The 17,064-nt window shown below is 38.5% G+C and overlaps 1 protein-coding gene across 8 annotated transcripts in view; it reads right to left on the reverse strand.

The window, feature by feature from the left end:
- GIGYF2 (GRB10 interacting GYF protein 2) overlaps positions 1–17,064 on the reverse strand; it is an 82,415-nt gene that overhangs the window by 48,898 nt on the left and 16,453 nt on the right. For 7 of the 8 annotated variants that reach the window (XM_064165320.1, XM_064165323.1, XM_064165322.1 and 4 more), the window contains 4 exons: positions 15,900–15,995; positions 11,576–11,684; positions 4,776–4,887; positions 4,041–4,081 (listed from right to left, as the gene is read on the reverse strand). In XM_064165320.1, the coding sequence (XP_064021390.1) occupies positions 4,041–4,081; positions 4,776–4,887; positions 11,576–11,684; positions 15,900–15,995 (358 nt within the window). The remainder of the gene's footprint in view (positions 1–4,040; positions 4,082–4,775; positions 4,888–11,575; positions 11,685–15,899; positions 15,996–17,064) is intronic. The other variant, XM_064165327.1, reaches the window with a different exon arrangement.

The following is a 17,064-nucleotide window of genomic DNA, read 5'->3' on the forward strand; positions in this document are numbered from 1 at the left end:
TTTTAAGTATTCCTTGCAAGTAGTACATCCTACTTTCCCACAAATTAAGACCCAGTGCAAAGGCAGTAGTAGAAATTCCTGTGCCAGGTCTGAAATAACTGTTGGGGGGGGAAAGCAGGATTCTGCATGAGAAATTGTTTTCCCATGTATTACATACTTCAGTCTCAGACAAACCCATTGTTCTAAAATTCAGATACATGATCCCAAACAGGACAGTCCTACACGACTCACAATATAGAGCAAAAGCTATAAAAAGCTATTCCCAATTTCAATTAACATCTAAATCAAAGTGTGGGCTGCTTCATCTGCTTCTTAATGACCTGATATTTTAAAGTTGTCCTGTTATGCTAAATAATTTTCTACGTATACATTTGTTTTAAAGGGAAATAGAACAGCAAGTATGAAAAACTTGTAGTACACATTTGATGCAATCTCTAAATACTGTCTTTTGGAATGCAAAGCTAAAGAATACTATTACAGAAGTAAACTGGACAAACACAACTGTGTAGTTACTAAAGAACAGCTGCAGAACAAGGGTTGGACAAAACAGTTCCAGAGAACCAGCCATGGATGTCTGATAAGACACTGGAAATGCATTATGGCCCAAATGGGGATACAAGCCTGGAAAAACTGCTGATGGGTTCTGCTGCAGCAATACTACACTCCATCATTTGACTGAGACTAAAAGAGCTGATGATAAACCTTTTTTGAATGTACATCTTGCTAGCAAATTAGGAAATTAAGGGGAAGTGCAATTCAAAGAAACTCACCATTTTTTTTTAATATTCACTTCAACGCTTTTTATATTCAAGTCTTATTAACCAAACCTAGAAATATACACGTTATGTAGAGCTCAATCAAGTTCCAAAAATGACTTACTCAATGTCTTGTTTAATCTACATTTCAATTGTTTACTAACAGTGAATAATTTCTGGTAACTAATGAAATCCCCTCAGCTACTAAGCTGGTTTTAGTCAAGAGGCTGCATAGAAAATTAAGCAGCTTTTGCGCAGTTCCAAAAAGGCAGTCGTGATCTAAAAAACAACTTGCTCATTTTCTCTGCTAATGGCCTCAGCCTTCCAGAAGCAATTTGGGCATTCAATGAAGTCTGTCAGACCTGTGAGTCTCTAGCAGAAACTCACAAAAACTTTGTGCATCTTTGTACTGAAACTAGGAACAGATACTGTTTCTGCTGAGAATGAGTCAGATGCGATCTCACAAACTGCTGGAAGAACTGAAAAAAGCAATCATTAATTTTTAAGAACAGTATACTGATCATGCTTAAGAAGTAATTTTCTTGAAGTTCTGCTATTTTTTTCATCTCTTGATTTTTAATTGAGAGGAACTTGCACTGTCATCTATTATGAATGCCCAGAAGAGTTTAACATTTGATCTCTTATTAATTCTGTAATGTGATCACCCAGAACAAAGGATATGAAAAGGCTGGCAATTCAGGAAATTATGTAATTTGAGACTAATTCAAGGCCTTATGAAAGAGCAATGAAAAACTGAAGTACAAGAAAAAAATCAGAGAATAAAATCCTAAACTAAAGTTTATCCAGGGTAACAGAAACCAATACACCTGCCAAAGCATGCAGTTTGTAAGTCAGGCTGACATGTCAGTTCACTCCTTGAACACTTCCACTGCTCCGTGTGCAATACCAGTGCTTGGTTTTATATAGGACTTCTTTAGGCACATCTGTGTCCCTCTCTCACACCCAGAATAATTTGTCATTGGAAAAACTTTATATAGCACTGACTACTCTTTCATCAACCAAGGCTCGAGTCAAAACAGACCAACACCTTCTGTTAAGACTTTTGTGCTCTCCATCTTATTTCTCTCTGAAAAGAGAAAAACAAAGCAACTGTTCTCCCACTTACTGAGACCTTAATCTTTAAAAGAGCAGTATGCAAAGTACTATAGTTAAAGCACATTTGTACATATCAACATTTCAAAAAGACTGCAGGTCTCTTGCCTCTATCATACCATATTACAGAAATTGTAGTACAGGCAGATCAAACTAGAAGAGAAATAGAACAAGATAATTAGGAGAAACATTCAAGTATCACAGAAAGCTTCATAATTTGAGAAAAGCACATTATCCCTCACAATAAACCAGGACTTCTAATGAAGCACACCAAGACAGCATTTCCTCTAGAAAATGTGTCACAGAAACTGTATTCCCAGGTCCAAAATCATTAGCAATTGCTACAAGCAAGACATGCTCTATAGCAGGTGATCCATCAATCCCACATTCGGGCAGATTGAGTCCAACCTTCAATCTAAGGCCACCATGGTCTTCAATCCATGTCCCAAAGCACCACATCCACAGACTTCTTTGCACACTTCCAGGGACAGCAAATTCACCACCTCCCTGGGCATCCTGTTCCAGTACCTCCTTCATTGAAGAGGTTTTTCTTAATATCCTATCTAAACCTCCACAGGCAGTCAGCTTCATAGAGGACATCCAGTGTACTGTAAACTCTTCTTAGTTCCAACTGAGAAATACAGATCTCATCCTAAATTGGCATGCAGTATTTTTGTCACTATCAACCAGAAATGTGGTACATTCTGTAATCTGTATCTGGAAGTGATGTAATTTTATCACAAGAACAGAAAGGGGCTAAATAAGTAAAATGGAATCACCTGTGGTAGATGCTACTTGCACATCCACTTATCTTCTGTAAAAAAATGCAGTCCTGAAATCTCAGTTGTATTTTTCCCCCCTTTTTTTTTCTCCCAAATGGCCCATGAATACACACAAACACACTCAAAATATTTGGAAAACATCAATTCTTACATGGAGAGAGGACTGGGAAGGCTTTCAAAACAATCATTAAGATTCTTGAGACATGTGCCAACCTCCTAATCTGTCACCAAGAAAATTAAAAAATATATATACTGACAGCTGAAGCAGGAAGTAAAATACATTCCTGTCAACCTTTAATTGCACTTGAACCTCTTGGGTTTTATCTTGAAATTCAACCTGTAGTCTTTTCTGACCTATGCTTTAAGAATATGTTCACCAAGGACTCCTATGCTCTAACAATATGCTCACCAAGGATACATTTAGGACTCCTTCAGCAAAGACCAAAAGATCCTCTGGATCCAAAAGAGACTCACTGTCACAGATTGACAGACTGCATTGTGTTGGAATGGACCAGCAAGCTTTTACTAGTTCAAAACCTCTCCCTGAGTACAGCTGTAGTACAAGCACAAGGTAAGATGCCACACAGAAAGGTCACACCAAAGAACAATCAATGTATGAGCCCAAGAAGTAGAAAACCACTGCAGTCACCATATTAAGCTGATCAAGAACTTCCCTGAATGTTCTTAACCACACTCAAAACACAGATTTTACCTAAATGGGCATTTTTCAGCTCCCAGATGGCAACCCACTCCAACTCGAGTTCAGCTGAATGTTCAGATACACTGGGTCACAACTAAGAATGTCCCTCAACACAGCCAGCATGAAGCTCTTAAGAAACAGGAGAGCAATAGCACAGAACAGGGCCAGATGAGCACTTCAATGAACAGAAGACTTGTATGACAATTTCAGCTAGTTTAACAGACAGCAAATCTGTCATCGCATGAACTTTGGAACATTGCTGCTAGGAGGTACCCCACAACACAGCAAGCATTCAAAAAATTAACAACATACATGAGTCAGGAGTTCTAGGTACCAAGAGCTGCACAGAAAAGACATCTCTCCCCAGCACACCTATCAGTACAGCCTGCTTTCACAGATGCACAGGAAGGTAGCTCCAGCTCTAGATATTCCATCTCAACTGACTATAATAAAACCTTCTTGCTGCAGATTTTTCTAGGCTACAGCACTGAAATGTCTAAATATGAAAGTAAGAAAGAAAAAAAAAACCTACTTTGAGAAAACATTTAGGGAACCTGGCACAGTATCATGAAACCTGTATCAACAGTACACCTGGAGCAATAAAAAGGTTTATGTACATGTATGTGACTTCCCCAAAACACACCCTGCTCCTCCCTCCCATTTTCTGCCCATACAGTGACAAAACCATACCTGGATCTTTTCGCCCTGGTTTTTCAAAGCGTCTGTCTCCCCTAGAAAGGCAGAATAGAAGTTTCAAATAAGACTTTAGAACCACTCTACTCGTATTAGGTATGGATTGTTGTTGCTGTTGTTCATTTGGGATGTTGTAGCAAAGTGGGGGGGGGGAAGGTTGGGTTTAGTTGTGGTTTGGGCTTTTTGTGGTTGTTGGTTGGGGCATGGAATTGTAGAGTTTTGTTAGTTTTGGTTTGCAGTGGGGCTTTTTTGGTTTGTTTGGGATTTTCCACTTGCTAGAGGGCCTTTTTTTAAAAAATAGGGCTTGATGCATGGTATCATTAAAGGTCCATGTGATAACTAAAATTTTCAGTAACACTAATATATACACAGCCTTTGGCAACTAGTTAAGTTTTGAAACGTGATTCTGAGTACTGTCAACGAAGCGTAGACTAAAATTGAAGCAAAATCTTTACCCATCTGTATTTTCAGACATTTTCACTGCAACTGCCATATTTTCTAAACTATTTCCTTCTTTCCAGGAATTTAGCAGAAAAAATTCTTAGCAAAAACACTGTTTTACCTGCTCCTGAGTTTCTGGAAACACTACTGTGTTGATCCTGTCTTAGAAATTCAGACACTCCACTCAAATACACTACATAAGCTTTCCTGAAGTGTTTTTATGAAGTCAAAAAGCACAAACGAAGCTGAGAAGATGTATTTAGAAAATTTTAAGGGCTAGAGTTCTGTTACCTTTCCTCCCAACTCTGTGATCTGTGCATTTCCCTGCCCCCTCCTCGCCCAAATCCACCCTCCACTTCATCAAAACTTCTTTGGTAGAAACCGCTTTCTCCTCGGCCTCTGCCTGAAAAGACAAAAAACACAAGTGTTTGTACAAACATATTAATAGAAGTTGAAAGAATCAGGCAGGTTGCCCTTTCTGCTGTCCCTGTAAAGGCATCTTGCGGTCTTAAGACCAACCCAGTCAAATTCATCTGGGACAAAGAGGAAAAAAAAGAGCAAAGACTGAAGAAAGACTCTTAGGTAAAAATTCTTAGAGAAGCACAAGATCAGAGAGAATAGGCAAACACTCAAATACTATGCAGAAAATCACAGAAAACAGATACTTACCCAAGAGAAATCACCAAACAAGGATGCATTGTTCATACAGGACTTTACACTCAAAAATCAGATAACTTTAACAGTGGGATCCACTATAGTGGTATTGCTCTACAGATGTGCTAGCAATTACTGCAATCAAGATTAGCAAAAGAAAAAGAAACTTCACCACTGTTAAGTTCCTGTGATTTCCAGCAGAAATCTTCCCCAGAAGTGATGGGACAAAGGAAGGATCACAGAATAAGTACAGACAGGACACCATGAAGGAATCTTATAGCTACAGAATAAAAATTATCCTCATAATTTCATCAAGAAATGATTCTCCAAGTATTCAGCCTCAAGCCAAAAGGTTACAGATGTACCCTCAAGTAAAGCATCCTGAAGCACATCTTCAGTGTTTGGGTAGGTATCTGAAGGGGGCCTACAAAAAAGCTGTGGAGGGACTTTTTAGGCTATCAGGGAGTGACATGACTAGGGGGACTGGAGCAAAGCTGGAGGTGGGGAGATTCAGCCTGGACATGAGGAGTAAGTTCTTCAGCTTGAAGAGTGGTGAGAGCCTGCAGTGGGCTGCTCAGGGAGGTGGTTGAGGCCCCATCGCTGGAGGTGTTTAAGGCCAGGCTGGATGGGGCTGTGGCCAGCCTGATCTAGGGTAGGATGTCCCTGCCCATGGCAGGGGGGTTGGAACTAGATGATCCTTGTAGTCCTTTCCAACCCTGACTGATTCTATGATTCTAGGTGTGAAGGTTTGGTTTTAAAAAAAAAAGCACAAGAGATCAGTTTCAGATGGCTCTGCACACTGGTTAAGTGAATGGCTGAGGTGAAGCTCCCAGAACTAGACTGCTTCACAAAGTACCACAACAGAAGAAACCTAAAGCTTTTAACAACTAACTCATCATTTCAATGATCTCAGAGAAAGACGACAAGTGAAACAATCAGCTGGTTGTCAGGATAGTGCATTTCCTACCTACACATGCAGTCGCTATAGCCAAGTCCAAAAACTTAGTAAGCACCTGATTAAGGGAATTATTGGTTGTGAAACTATCACAGACCTTGATCTTTTCATTTTTCTCTCCTCCTGGCTTCAAGAAAAACACCTCAAAGGATGATGTGCAGACCTGGCCAACATACAGAGGAGTAAGATAGAATGATCAAATGAAATGGGAAATAAACACCTTGACAACAGACTCCAGTCTTTGTAGCCTTCTGAAGAAAGTACTGATAACAAGCCTTTGTATCTGAAATCTACAGACTTCTGGATGCATCAAGCAATTATACCATGTTTCAATATCTTAAGAAAAAAAGTTCTAGAACAAAGGAAATCATCAAGACAGTTTCATCAGTTTCTCTACTATTCTATGCCAAATCTCTTGGGAAAAAAATAAATCAAAACACACCAAACAAAACAAACCCACGATAAACCACCAAAGTTGCTTTCCAGGCAGAGAAAAGTTATCCCAAAATAATTCACTCAGGCTTCTCAAACACACAAATGGACAAAACTATCTTGTTTTTAGCATACTCAAAGCAGCTCAGTGGCAGACCTCCTTGTCACAGAGCTGCAAACTTGCTTATCAGTTTCAGGGATGCTTAAGTTCAGATGAAGGCTGGACAAACTCAAAATATAGGTAACATTAAGATTTACTAAATACCCACTCCACATCTAGTTCAGGAAATACATTAAGCTACATGTATCTGGAAGCTGAGCATGTGTGCAATGCTTCTTCACCTTCACATTTTGATATAGGCCTTATTCTCTTGGCAAGCTGTCTTGGCCATTGCTAGAGACAGCCTTTGCCTGAGTCAGTGTAGCTTTCCTTACACAAACTCAGGTGGAGACAGGAGCTGAATGAGCACTCAAAGCAAGAGATGAGAGGTTAGTGTCAGCCCTGTAACTGTACTAGAACCAGGAACACATTCAGGATAGCAAGCCCCCTACTAGAAGGTTGACCATTGTCATAAGTGCAAAATTAGTAGCAGAGGTAAGAAACCACACAGACCATAGAATCAACCATTTAAGTTGGAAAAGACCTTTAAGATCACCAAGTCCAACAGCATATTTATCCATCTGTGGCTTTATGGATCCCCTAAGAACCTGGGTAAGAACTCCAGGCTACTATTCCTCACTAATAAAACCCAGTTTCATCATCTCATGCAACGGCAACCTTTGCCTGCTTTCTTTGCTACAGGAAAACTCTTCCTTAGTCTCACAGCACATAATAACGCAAAAGAGGTTCATGAAAGAAAGCTACAGGCAGGCAGAGTCTGCTACCTCAACAGTACCTGAGTACCAAAGTATCTGAGGTAGCAGAGGTGGAAAGTTGCATGCACTTTTCCAACAGAAACAAATCCTGTTGTCCTTTTCTGGTTGGTTTGTTAGGTTTGGGATTTTTGTTCTTACAGTGAGTGACATTTGTAGTGCTCCCCTCACAGTATCAGCAAGCACAAATGCACACTGATTACTGATAGAGGACACACAACTACCAGAGCCAGGAGGCTGGTGATATGGGAGATTTCATCAGCAAATAAAACAAATGTCCTGTAAAAGAACATAATCAGAGATGGTTTTAGCAGCAGCATGGCTTCTGGCAGCTTTAAATGTGAAACAAGAGCCTGAGAAACCTCTCTCCACTTGCCCCACTCTGAGTCATGCCTCATTATTTCAGTAGTGCCCAGCCACAAATATGGTCTGAATTATAAGATAACCTTGCCAAAGATCCAAACAAATGATCCCAGCAATTCAGATAAAGGCTGCCTGTAGTGCTATGGAACTTGGTTTCCAGCTGTCCTGATACCACATAGCACTGGACAAGACCCATTTAAGCCTCCTATGTGGGTGCCCTCCATGAGTGCATTCTCCAAGGTGTACCATCCCAGCCTAGTCACAAGATAGCAAGTCAGCAGTAGCCAAGGAGAAGTACACCTGGAACTCCAGTGCAAACCAAGCAGACCACCACATGAGAATTATACTGTCTTACAACAGATCCCACCAAACTACAAAATATATGGAATTAGCTATGAAAAACCACAGTGTACAAAGCCAATTATTCAACAAGTATTATTTAGATACAAGTATGACCTTGAAGCGTACACCAAGGACATAGCTGGTACTGGTAACAGAGCACAGGAAAAACACTTGCAGAGTATGGTATAACTGCACTTACAAGCACACTGTTAGTCATCCTGCTACTGTGCTGCTAGGCTTTTTTTGTGGCTAGTATGTCTAGAACAACATGTTCATTTTCAATAGCATGCCACTTCCCCAAAAAACATCTGGTACACAAGGAGCAGTTTCAAACTGAAGCTGTTGCACAAAGTATTGACTGCAAAGGCAACAGATGTCTTAAGTCTTCCATTAAAGAAATGGATGGTACAGTTGTGTCATTTGTATTGTGGTAATTCCTTAAAAACTTCTGAACAAGGACCTCAAACTACTGGACACTGAATTCCTAACATCTATGTCTCTAACCTGAAAAACAGGCAAGTCTGAATTTAAGGAAAAAACATTAGACAGAAACAAGAGGGCAAGAAACTGTCATTCATTTTGTCATTACAAATAAATCCAAACACCACAAGAAGCAAATTCTTGAAATTACAGAATGACTGGAGTTTAGACTCTAGAATTTTTCCCATCACACTGTGTGGGATAAGCAGGACAACTGTAGATCAGCTACTGCTCTTTAGGTCCTTCCACACTTTCCACTTCTACTCCACTCACACAATTTGCAACAGCAGCAAAAGCAGGTTACAAAGAAAGAGGGTGGGAGAGGAAAGAACTCTAACAGGAATCAGTGTCCTTCATAAGGGTCTAAATCAAAACAGAGAACAGCTTCAAAACAAGACGTCTCAAAGCTTATAACCCATTCTAGGGACTACTTAAATCTCTCCTAGTCTGAGGCTCTTATTCATGAATGTTGACATTCTAATCTCGTCAGCACAAAGCACAGGGCTTAACTGCACACCACAGGGAGCTCTCAGGAAAACAAGTCAATTAGAAAAAAGGTCACGTGCAAGCACTTGGTTTCTTTAGAAAATATAACTTCAGAACTAAATATTCTGCATTTGTGTCTCCACATAAGACACAAAGTGTTAGCAATGCCAGTAGCATGCTTCAAATAGTTTTAAAGAGTAACACCAAGTTGTATTTCAGTACACAGTCACACAAAATTCAAACAAAAATCAAAGCAACTGCAATCATTTTCACTTCAGCTAAAGATAATCATTGTTAGCAAGACTCGGGCTGACTACTCAGAAAATATTTACCAGGTGTTATGCTGTAGTTTTAAATACTGAAAAGGGAAGTCACATTTAGAGCTCTGACAAACACCTTCCTTTACCAGCAGTTCATCTGTTCTCAGCTTTGCCAAGAGGTCACAGGTTCCCTTTCATGCTCCCAAATGCTGGAACACAATTCTGTGATTTGTGCCACAGTCAGGGAACTTAATTAAGAAATCTAATCAGACATGCAAATTCTTCCCTGAAGTTGTGGCGCAAGCCACTTCCAGACAGCAGTTTTGTTCTGCTAAAGCTGAAGCCCACACTCGGTCAGCAGCAGATTTGTCACATACAGGGATGTAAAGTTCACAAAAAACACCAGATAACCTTTTGAACCCAGGCACTTTTACAATACAATAAAGAAAATGTTTTCCAGCTCTTAAGTGACTCAGCTCATTTAGTGAAGAAACTCCAAAGATACTCCTGACTGCAAGCAACAGGCTAGTTTCCTAAATCAGACATCAACAGTCCTACACTGAGCTTTTCATAAATAACTATAAGAAACAAAGGCTTAATTACAAGAATATCATACAACAGGGAAAAAAAGGCACAATATTGTCCTTGCAGAAGCCCTAATTTATTTGCTGAGATATAGAAACTTTGGGAAGTCTCCTTATGCCCAAGACTCATGGAACAAAAAGGGAAAGAGTGGAAGAAGCAAGCAGCAACTAGGATCAATGAAAGAAGGAAAGCTCAGTACATTATGAGCAACACATTTCTTCAGCTTAGCAGAAGGTAAGAACAGCAGAGCAGCCTAACAAGCACAGCATACAATGATGCACACAACTCAAAGCAAAAGGATAAAAAAATTCAAAAGAGGTGAAAAGGACAAAACTTGCAATAAAGTTCATGGGCTAGTATTCCTTAACATATCTTTAAAATTAAGTATGAAAGAACAAGAATGGACAGCAGAAGCTTTCAAACAGCCTTAATACTGCTTAGTTAAGTTCTGCCCACTAAAGCATAATGAAGCAAACTTTATTGCCAAAGAACATTTTCACACAGGCAAATGAATTGTTTCAATAATAGAACTACTGAATTAGAAGCCATATTCTGCCACGTTTAGCCCCCATGACTTCACTGAAATGAATGGGGACAATTAAAAACCAATCCACTGCTCACTACGTCAGGATGTTCTTCATCATCAGTGGTACAACAGTAAAAAAATTGACAAAAAGAAAGAAAAACATAGAGTAGGCTTGGCAGATTAGAAATAGTCAAAAGTATATTCAAACAAACTAGACAGCACACATGAAAATATCTGAATATCTGGAAAATGTAGAGCAAGAAGAAAGCAGGATTAAGGAATAAAATAAGAAAACTAATTAAGTCAGACCAACATTCTGGTTGAGCATTCAATGATGTATTGAAGTGATTTCCAAGAGGTTAATGAAAGTATCAACCAGTTAAGGATATTCAGAATTAAATTTGAAAGGATCCTAAGTGAAACCTCACTGATGCACCTGCTTAAACAGAGGCTACACAATTCATTTATTCCTGGTATTTCCAAGTTCCTAGCTTCTTAGTATTCTAAACATGACCAAACACATATATAGAGAAAACCCCCAAAACAATGTCCACAGCAGTATACACATTGAAAATTAACTGCCAAGATAAATCCTGGACTTGACAAATTGGTTTGAATTTAGACATATGACTTGAGGACATGTTCTCAGCATATTTGCAAGTGTTTGAAGTGATCCAGGATGAGACACTATAGTCATGCACCAAAATATGCAAAACAATTTCTCCCAAATTCAATTAGGTCTTTCTGTTACTGTTCTATTTATTCTCAGGATGTTAGTAAACAAAAATCCATTTTAGAACACTAACTCAACCTAAGTGTTTTAAATACATTTGTGCACTCTTCACTCCTTCCACAACCACACAATTCCCTATCCTACATGAAAACTAGCTTTCCTTTTTGCTTTCCACATGCGCCAATTAACAAAGGTATGTAACAAGTACCACAAGCACTAAGGTGTGCAGAAAGATCACTAAGCACAATATTGTTTCTCTAACATCACCTTCTTTGAAAAGTTTCAAAGCTTTAAGGGGAAAGAAACTGAGCATGAGAAAATGTAGCTGTTACAGAGTTCAGTGTAGCATCTTTCAGAAGCTTTAACCAGCGTACATTATCACACATCCCACCAACAGCTCACCTCGACCTCTAGAGGAACTTCGACCTCTAGGAGCCCCTACCACCGTTCCTCCTCCACGTCCCGTCAACCGCAGGACAGCAGCACTGTTAACAGACATCGAGAAATTTCTCTGCCAAAAAGAAAGAGCCAAGGTGAGATTCCATTTTAAAAAACAAATCAAGAAACACTAACATCCTAAATTTAGCTTAATACTTGCTTTGTTTTCCTTATGTTCAAATTCTCTACAACTAACGAGAAAAAGGATTCCCTGGTGACATGAGTAGTAGAAAGAGTCTATAAAAGGACCTTTGTCAATAATAGTGCTTTCAACTTACCTGAAATTTCCATGCTTTGGAGGTAGCAAACAAGCATTTACTCCTTGACCACATGATTCCAGCACAGATACAATTAGAACATCAGCAGTTTTCAACATAGCCATTCAGTTACAAAAAGAGATCGATACCTGCCTACACCTGACACTATTAATACCAACTCTAAACTTAAGCAAAGCAGGAATACATAAAGAGCAACAGAATCCAAATAAAATCAGATTGGTAAATCTCTATTACAGAAATGTCTTTTTTCCCCTCTAAATACATCATAGGAGTAGCATACTTTGGGGGAAAACTGTGTATTTATGACATCTGAAATTGAGTATTACTTAAGTAAGACAATAAACACCAGTAAAATTCAACTTGATTTTAAATAATGGCTGAAGAAAAAGCTGTTTCAATAAAGAGGTAAAACCAACTCTGGCCTCATTATCTGAGCACAAATAGTCAGAAATCTGGGCCAAAAAAGTCAGGAGCAGAATCAGAAACGTTAGCAAGCCAAGATGAATTGGCACATACTTTGTGAACCCAAGTTTTTAATAATTTGATTGCAAATTACTCCAAACTGCTGTTATATCAGGCTTCTAGACAGGACCTCAAAGGATGCAAATTGCTTATGTGAACTCATCTGGATTACTAGAACTTTGAAAGTCTTCACAGAGCACCAATAATTATATATTAGTTAACATCTAAATGGCTAGCATCAAAGCCAACAGACATCTGAAGGACTTTTAACCCATTTCAGAAACAAACCTAACTGCTTGATATGTTCTTCCTACAAAGGAAATATTTTTTTCAAGAGATAAGCAGTAACTATGTAGAGATCTGAGGGGCTAAAAAAATAACTAAAATATCCAGTCATATATGGAAAAATAGCAAGGCAAACCCAGTGGCATTTTTCTAGCCAGGTCTTAAAAATATAAAGCAACCATTTCAACATCAAGTCAAAATGAACTACCTTCATCTGCCTCTAAGCAAATATCAATCTTTCCTGATGTTGCCACTTTTGCTTTTTTGTGAGCCAGTTAAATACTTTAGTACAAAAACAATTTTAGAACAATCCTATTTGCTGTCTTGCAGAGAATATTTCTTCATTTCTGATGCTTTCTTTTCCTAATAAGAACAAAATCGTCTCAGATTCATCCTTTTTCTTTTTATGACTTGTCTGTCTAAACTCTGACAACATTCTCCATCTCCTCTTTAGAGCTCACTATGGTAAAGATGCAACCTCTGTTAGGTGCATAGTGATAATAATCCACGTGGGAATATCATAGTAGGCAGCAAAAAAGGTCAAAAAAGCAAAACACATCCTGCTATTGATTAGTACATATATTATTTCCATGTCCATCCCTGACAATGCATACCAGAGGAAAAAGCTGCCCCAAAACAGAGGCCCAACTAATTCTTTGGTAACAAATGGAAATTACCCTAAGAAACAGATGTTAAAAACATTTCAAAAAAGCCCAAACACAAAACCCCAAATCATTACATTCAGCAAGACCCTGAGATCCTCTTACTTGACTAACAAAATTTTCTGCTGAATTCTCTCCTAATGCTGGATGGCAGAGGAAAGCTGTTAAAGCTATCAGCAGAAACCCTTTTTTTCCTCAAAAGGCAGCTCCCTGAGAACAGAGCACAGACAAACCAATGCCATGTAACAAAACACTTTAGGTGCATCAGATAAACTCTAGGTTAGCTCAGCAATCTTATGACCAGGAAAGTAACATTCTGCATAAAAAAGATAAAAAGAATCAACCATTCCATCCAAACTCTATCCATGTCCTGTAATAAGGAACACTGCAGCTGTTAGTACCTGACTAGTTAAATTCCACTGGAATAGATAAATTTAAGCTTCAATTAATAAAGATGACACTATCCACCTCTATGTAATGCATCTGAAAAGTTCTTAGTGGACATACTATACATAAAACTACAATGGTATCAGATGCATGACTCTCAGGTTACAAGAACTACTCCCAGACTCAAGCCCAGAGTAAGCCTGATGGGTTCAGCTTCATCTGAACACCACCCTGAAGTACACTTGTTCTGACCAGCCTGTCTTTGACAAAACTCCCAAATCTCCATCCCTCAAGTTATGAGTAGACAACATTACCCTCAACCACTCAGGTGAAAGAGCACCATGACTAGCAGCAAAGCTATTAATACTCACCTCACAATCACTTCTGACTGTTCTTGATGAACAATGTTTATTATGTCACAGGGAGCAAACACCAGGAATTTCTGGTAGTTTAATACCATTCCCTTGGTATCTCAAATCAGTCATGAAGGGGAAAAAAAACCCTCACAATATTCAGACAAGAAAAAAAAAAATCACATTCTCTGATTGGCATGAAAGGACTTTCTTAAAAAGGGAAGAGAGACCTCTCTCTCCTTTTCTATACGACCTCCACAAAAATCTTAATATAACTGTTAAAGTCAATGATGAAGACTCCTGTATGATTACAAGTGGAAAGGAGCAGTGCATATCAACTCAGCACAAATTGTCAAGACTGATGAATTCTCAGTACTGTAGCAAAGAACCACCTGTCCCTGAAGCTCAGCAGCACTAACCACCTCACCAAGAGGCTACTTCATACATTTTGAATACCATAGCCTTCAACTCATATTATTTCTCTTGGAGGGACTTAAGCACCAGAAGTAAACATTCATTTTAACTGTAAAAGACTTACTCTCTGATAGACTCCACTATGCATTTGAAAAAAAATAGGTCCAAAGGCATTTTACATCAAGGTTCAATAGTTTGGTGTCCTACTGTGTGTCTGGCTAACCACTTACAGTGATTGCTGCCCAAATTTCTCCTGTTCCCACTGAAGAAATAGATCAGGATAAAATTTCTCATACAAGATTATTCTCAGTAACAGCTGCTGTTTAAAACTGTTGTGAAATGTAGTCATTCACATGAACTTCAATATGACTGCTGATTAGAAGTTAAACGATCAGCATCTTATGTCAAAGGACACATTCTAAAAGAACAGAAGAAACAGGAATCAATTCCAAAGCAGAAGGAATTTCAGAAGAGGTGAACAGGATATGCCAGGATATCCAGGCACAAAAAGATGAAAAAATCAATACAATATTCTGGCAAAAAAGAAAGAGGATGTTCTGAGTCTTATGAAACTAATACTGACACTTCCCACTCTTGCAAAAACTCAAATTACACCCAAGTCAGTAAAAATACTCATCTATCTATTACAAAAAATAAAAGCAAAACACCCACAAACCCAACAACAGCAACCAAGGCAAAAAACCCAAAGAGAAAACAAACACCACCACAATATTCCCAAGTAAGAAAAGTACTAAGAAACATGATAAACCAGAGAGCAACAGCCATAAAGAAAGAATTCATCCAGAGTCAAAAGCCAGAGGCATTTAGCCGGAGGGAAGTGGACATGCTGGGAACTGAACTCTAAGCAAGAGCTTTCGAACTACCCAGATCACCCTTGAAATGGCATCTTCATGCACTACTTGTTCTCATGCTTATCTTGTTCACCAATTAATTATACAGAGACCAAACAAGGAAATAATGAAGCAAAAGCTTACATACAAAGTAATTAAGAGCACTTCACCTTCTATAAGAAAAGTTAACAGTACAAAAACATCAGCATGCCTCCAAAGACCATAAAAATAAGGCTACAGAATTTATTCACTTCTACTACAACAGAAAAGATGGTCCAAAAACTGTGGAAAAAAGTTTTAATCATCTGAAAGTGTTGTATACTTAAAATATAGATCATCCATCCCAGAAAATAATTCTGGATTGAACAAGCTGTCACCATCAAGAGAACATCATATGGAAAACATTTGTTGAAATGTAAGATAAAAGTGAGCTAGAGTGGAATTTAAACTATGCTACCACTGCACACTTTCATAATTTCTTTCCCTGGAATCTAGTGCTGTCAAAAGTTACATTTTTAATGGAGGAATACTCTTTATTTTGCCTTTACATTAATGACAAAGTAAAGATTTTTTTTTAAAACCAAAATGACACAAACCTGTTCTTCTTCTGTAAAAGGTACAAGTGCCAGTGGTGGCAGGGGCTCCTCTTGTAAAATAGGCAGAAACTCCTTATCCAGAAGGTCTGAAGGTATCTGTATGAAAGGAAAACAACACAAATATACTGAAGTTTTTCCATTTCAGGGATCATGCCACATACTTGGATTTATGAAACAATTTTTATCCTGCCAACTTTGCCTCCATTTACCTGGAACACCAGTACTTCCAGTAACATTTGACTCTGGGCATGATTGCATTGCAAATGTAGGTCCCTCCAAGAAAGCAACCAAACATTGAAAGCATCCACCCCACCACAATACATAAAGCATCAAAATCATATATATGAGAACTCAAAACTTCTGCAACATGGCAGCTCAAACCTGAATCAAGTGAAATTTCATCTGGTAAATTAAGTATTTCTTGAACTCCAGTGCACTTTTTACAGCCAGATTTCACTTATATATTAACAGAGCCACCACATGTAGTACTGAAATTGTATTTGATTTAAAGTCAGCACTTCCAATTCACAACCAACAACAAGAGTAAAACAAAAGAGAAAACTACAGGCATGGATTTATTAAGTAGAGAAGATTTATGATTTTTACAAAAATAGACATCACTCTTTTTTCATCTGTCCATCATCAGATGGCAGCTCCATCAACAAAGGTGACCTTGAACATGTGGGACAAGAAGCTGCAATTAGAGCCAAGTGAGCTCTAATTATTCTAAAAGAACTGTTTCAAAAATATCTGTAATTCAACAGTACTTGAGATAGACTCCTCCCAATTTTAATTGAAGCAAAGCAACTTAAGGCTTTTTGGGTTTGTGGTTTTGGGAGTATTTTCAGGTTTTTTGGGTTTGGTTGGGTTTTTTTGAGCATACACAAGTGGAAGTCTTGTAAGTTTTAGTAACTAGAATTACTCACCACCACGGAAACACGTACGTCAAAAGCAAGACATACTCTAATTATATTGCACTTCTGGCAAACACATAGGGAGAAAATCCTCTTTTGGACCATTCATAACCAACTATCTGAAAGCTTCCTGTATCACAGTATTAATAGGTTGCTCTGAACAAACCACAACTGTAGAGGTGTTAGCATCATCTGACATACATAAACTACAAAACCCAATGACCTCTGACAGGCTAACTTATTCAAGCATA

This window comes from Pogoniulus pusillus, chromosome 26 (assembly GCF_015220805.1).
Source record: "Pogoniulus pusillus isolate bPogPus1 chromosome 26, bPogPus1.pri, whole genome shotgun sequence".
NCBI lineage: Eukaryota > Metazoa > Chordata > Aves > Piciformes > Lybiidae > Pogoniulus > Pogoniulus pusillus.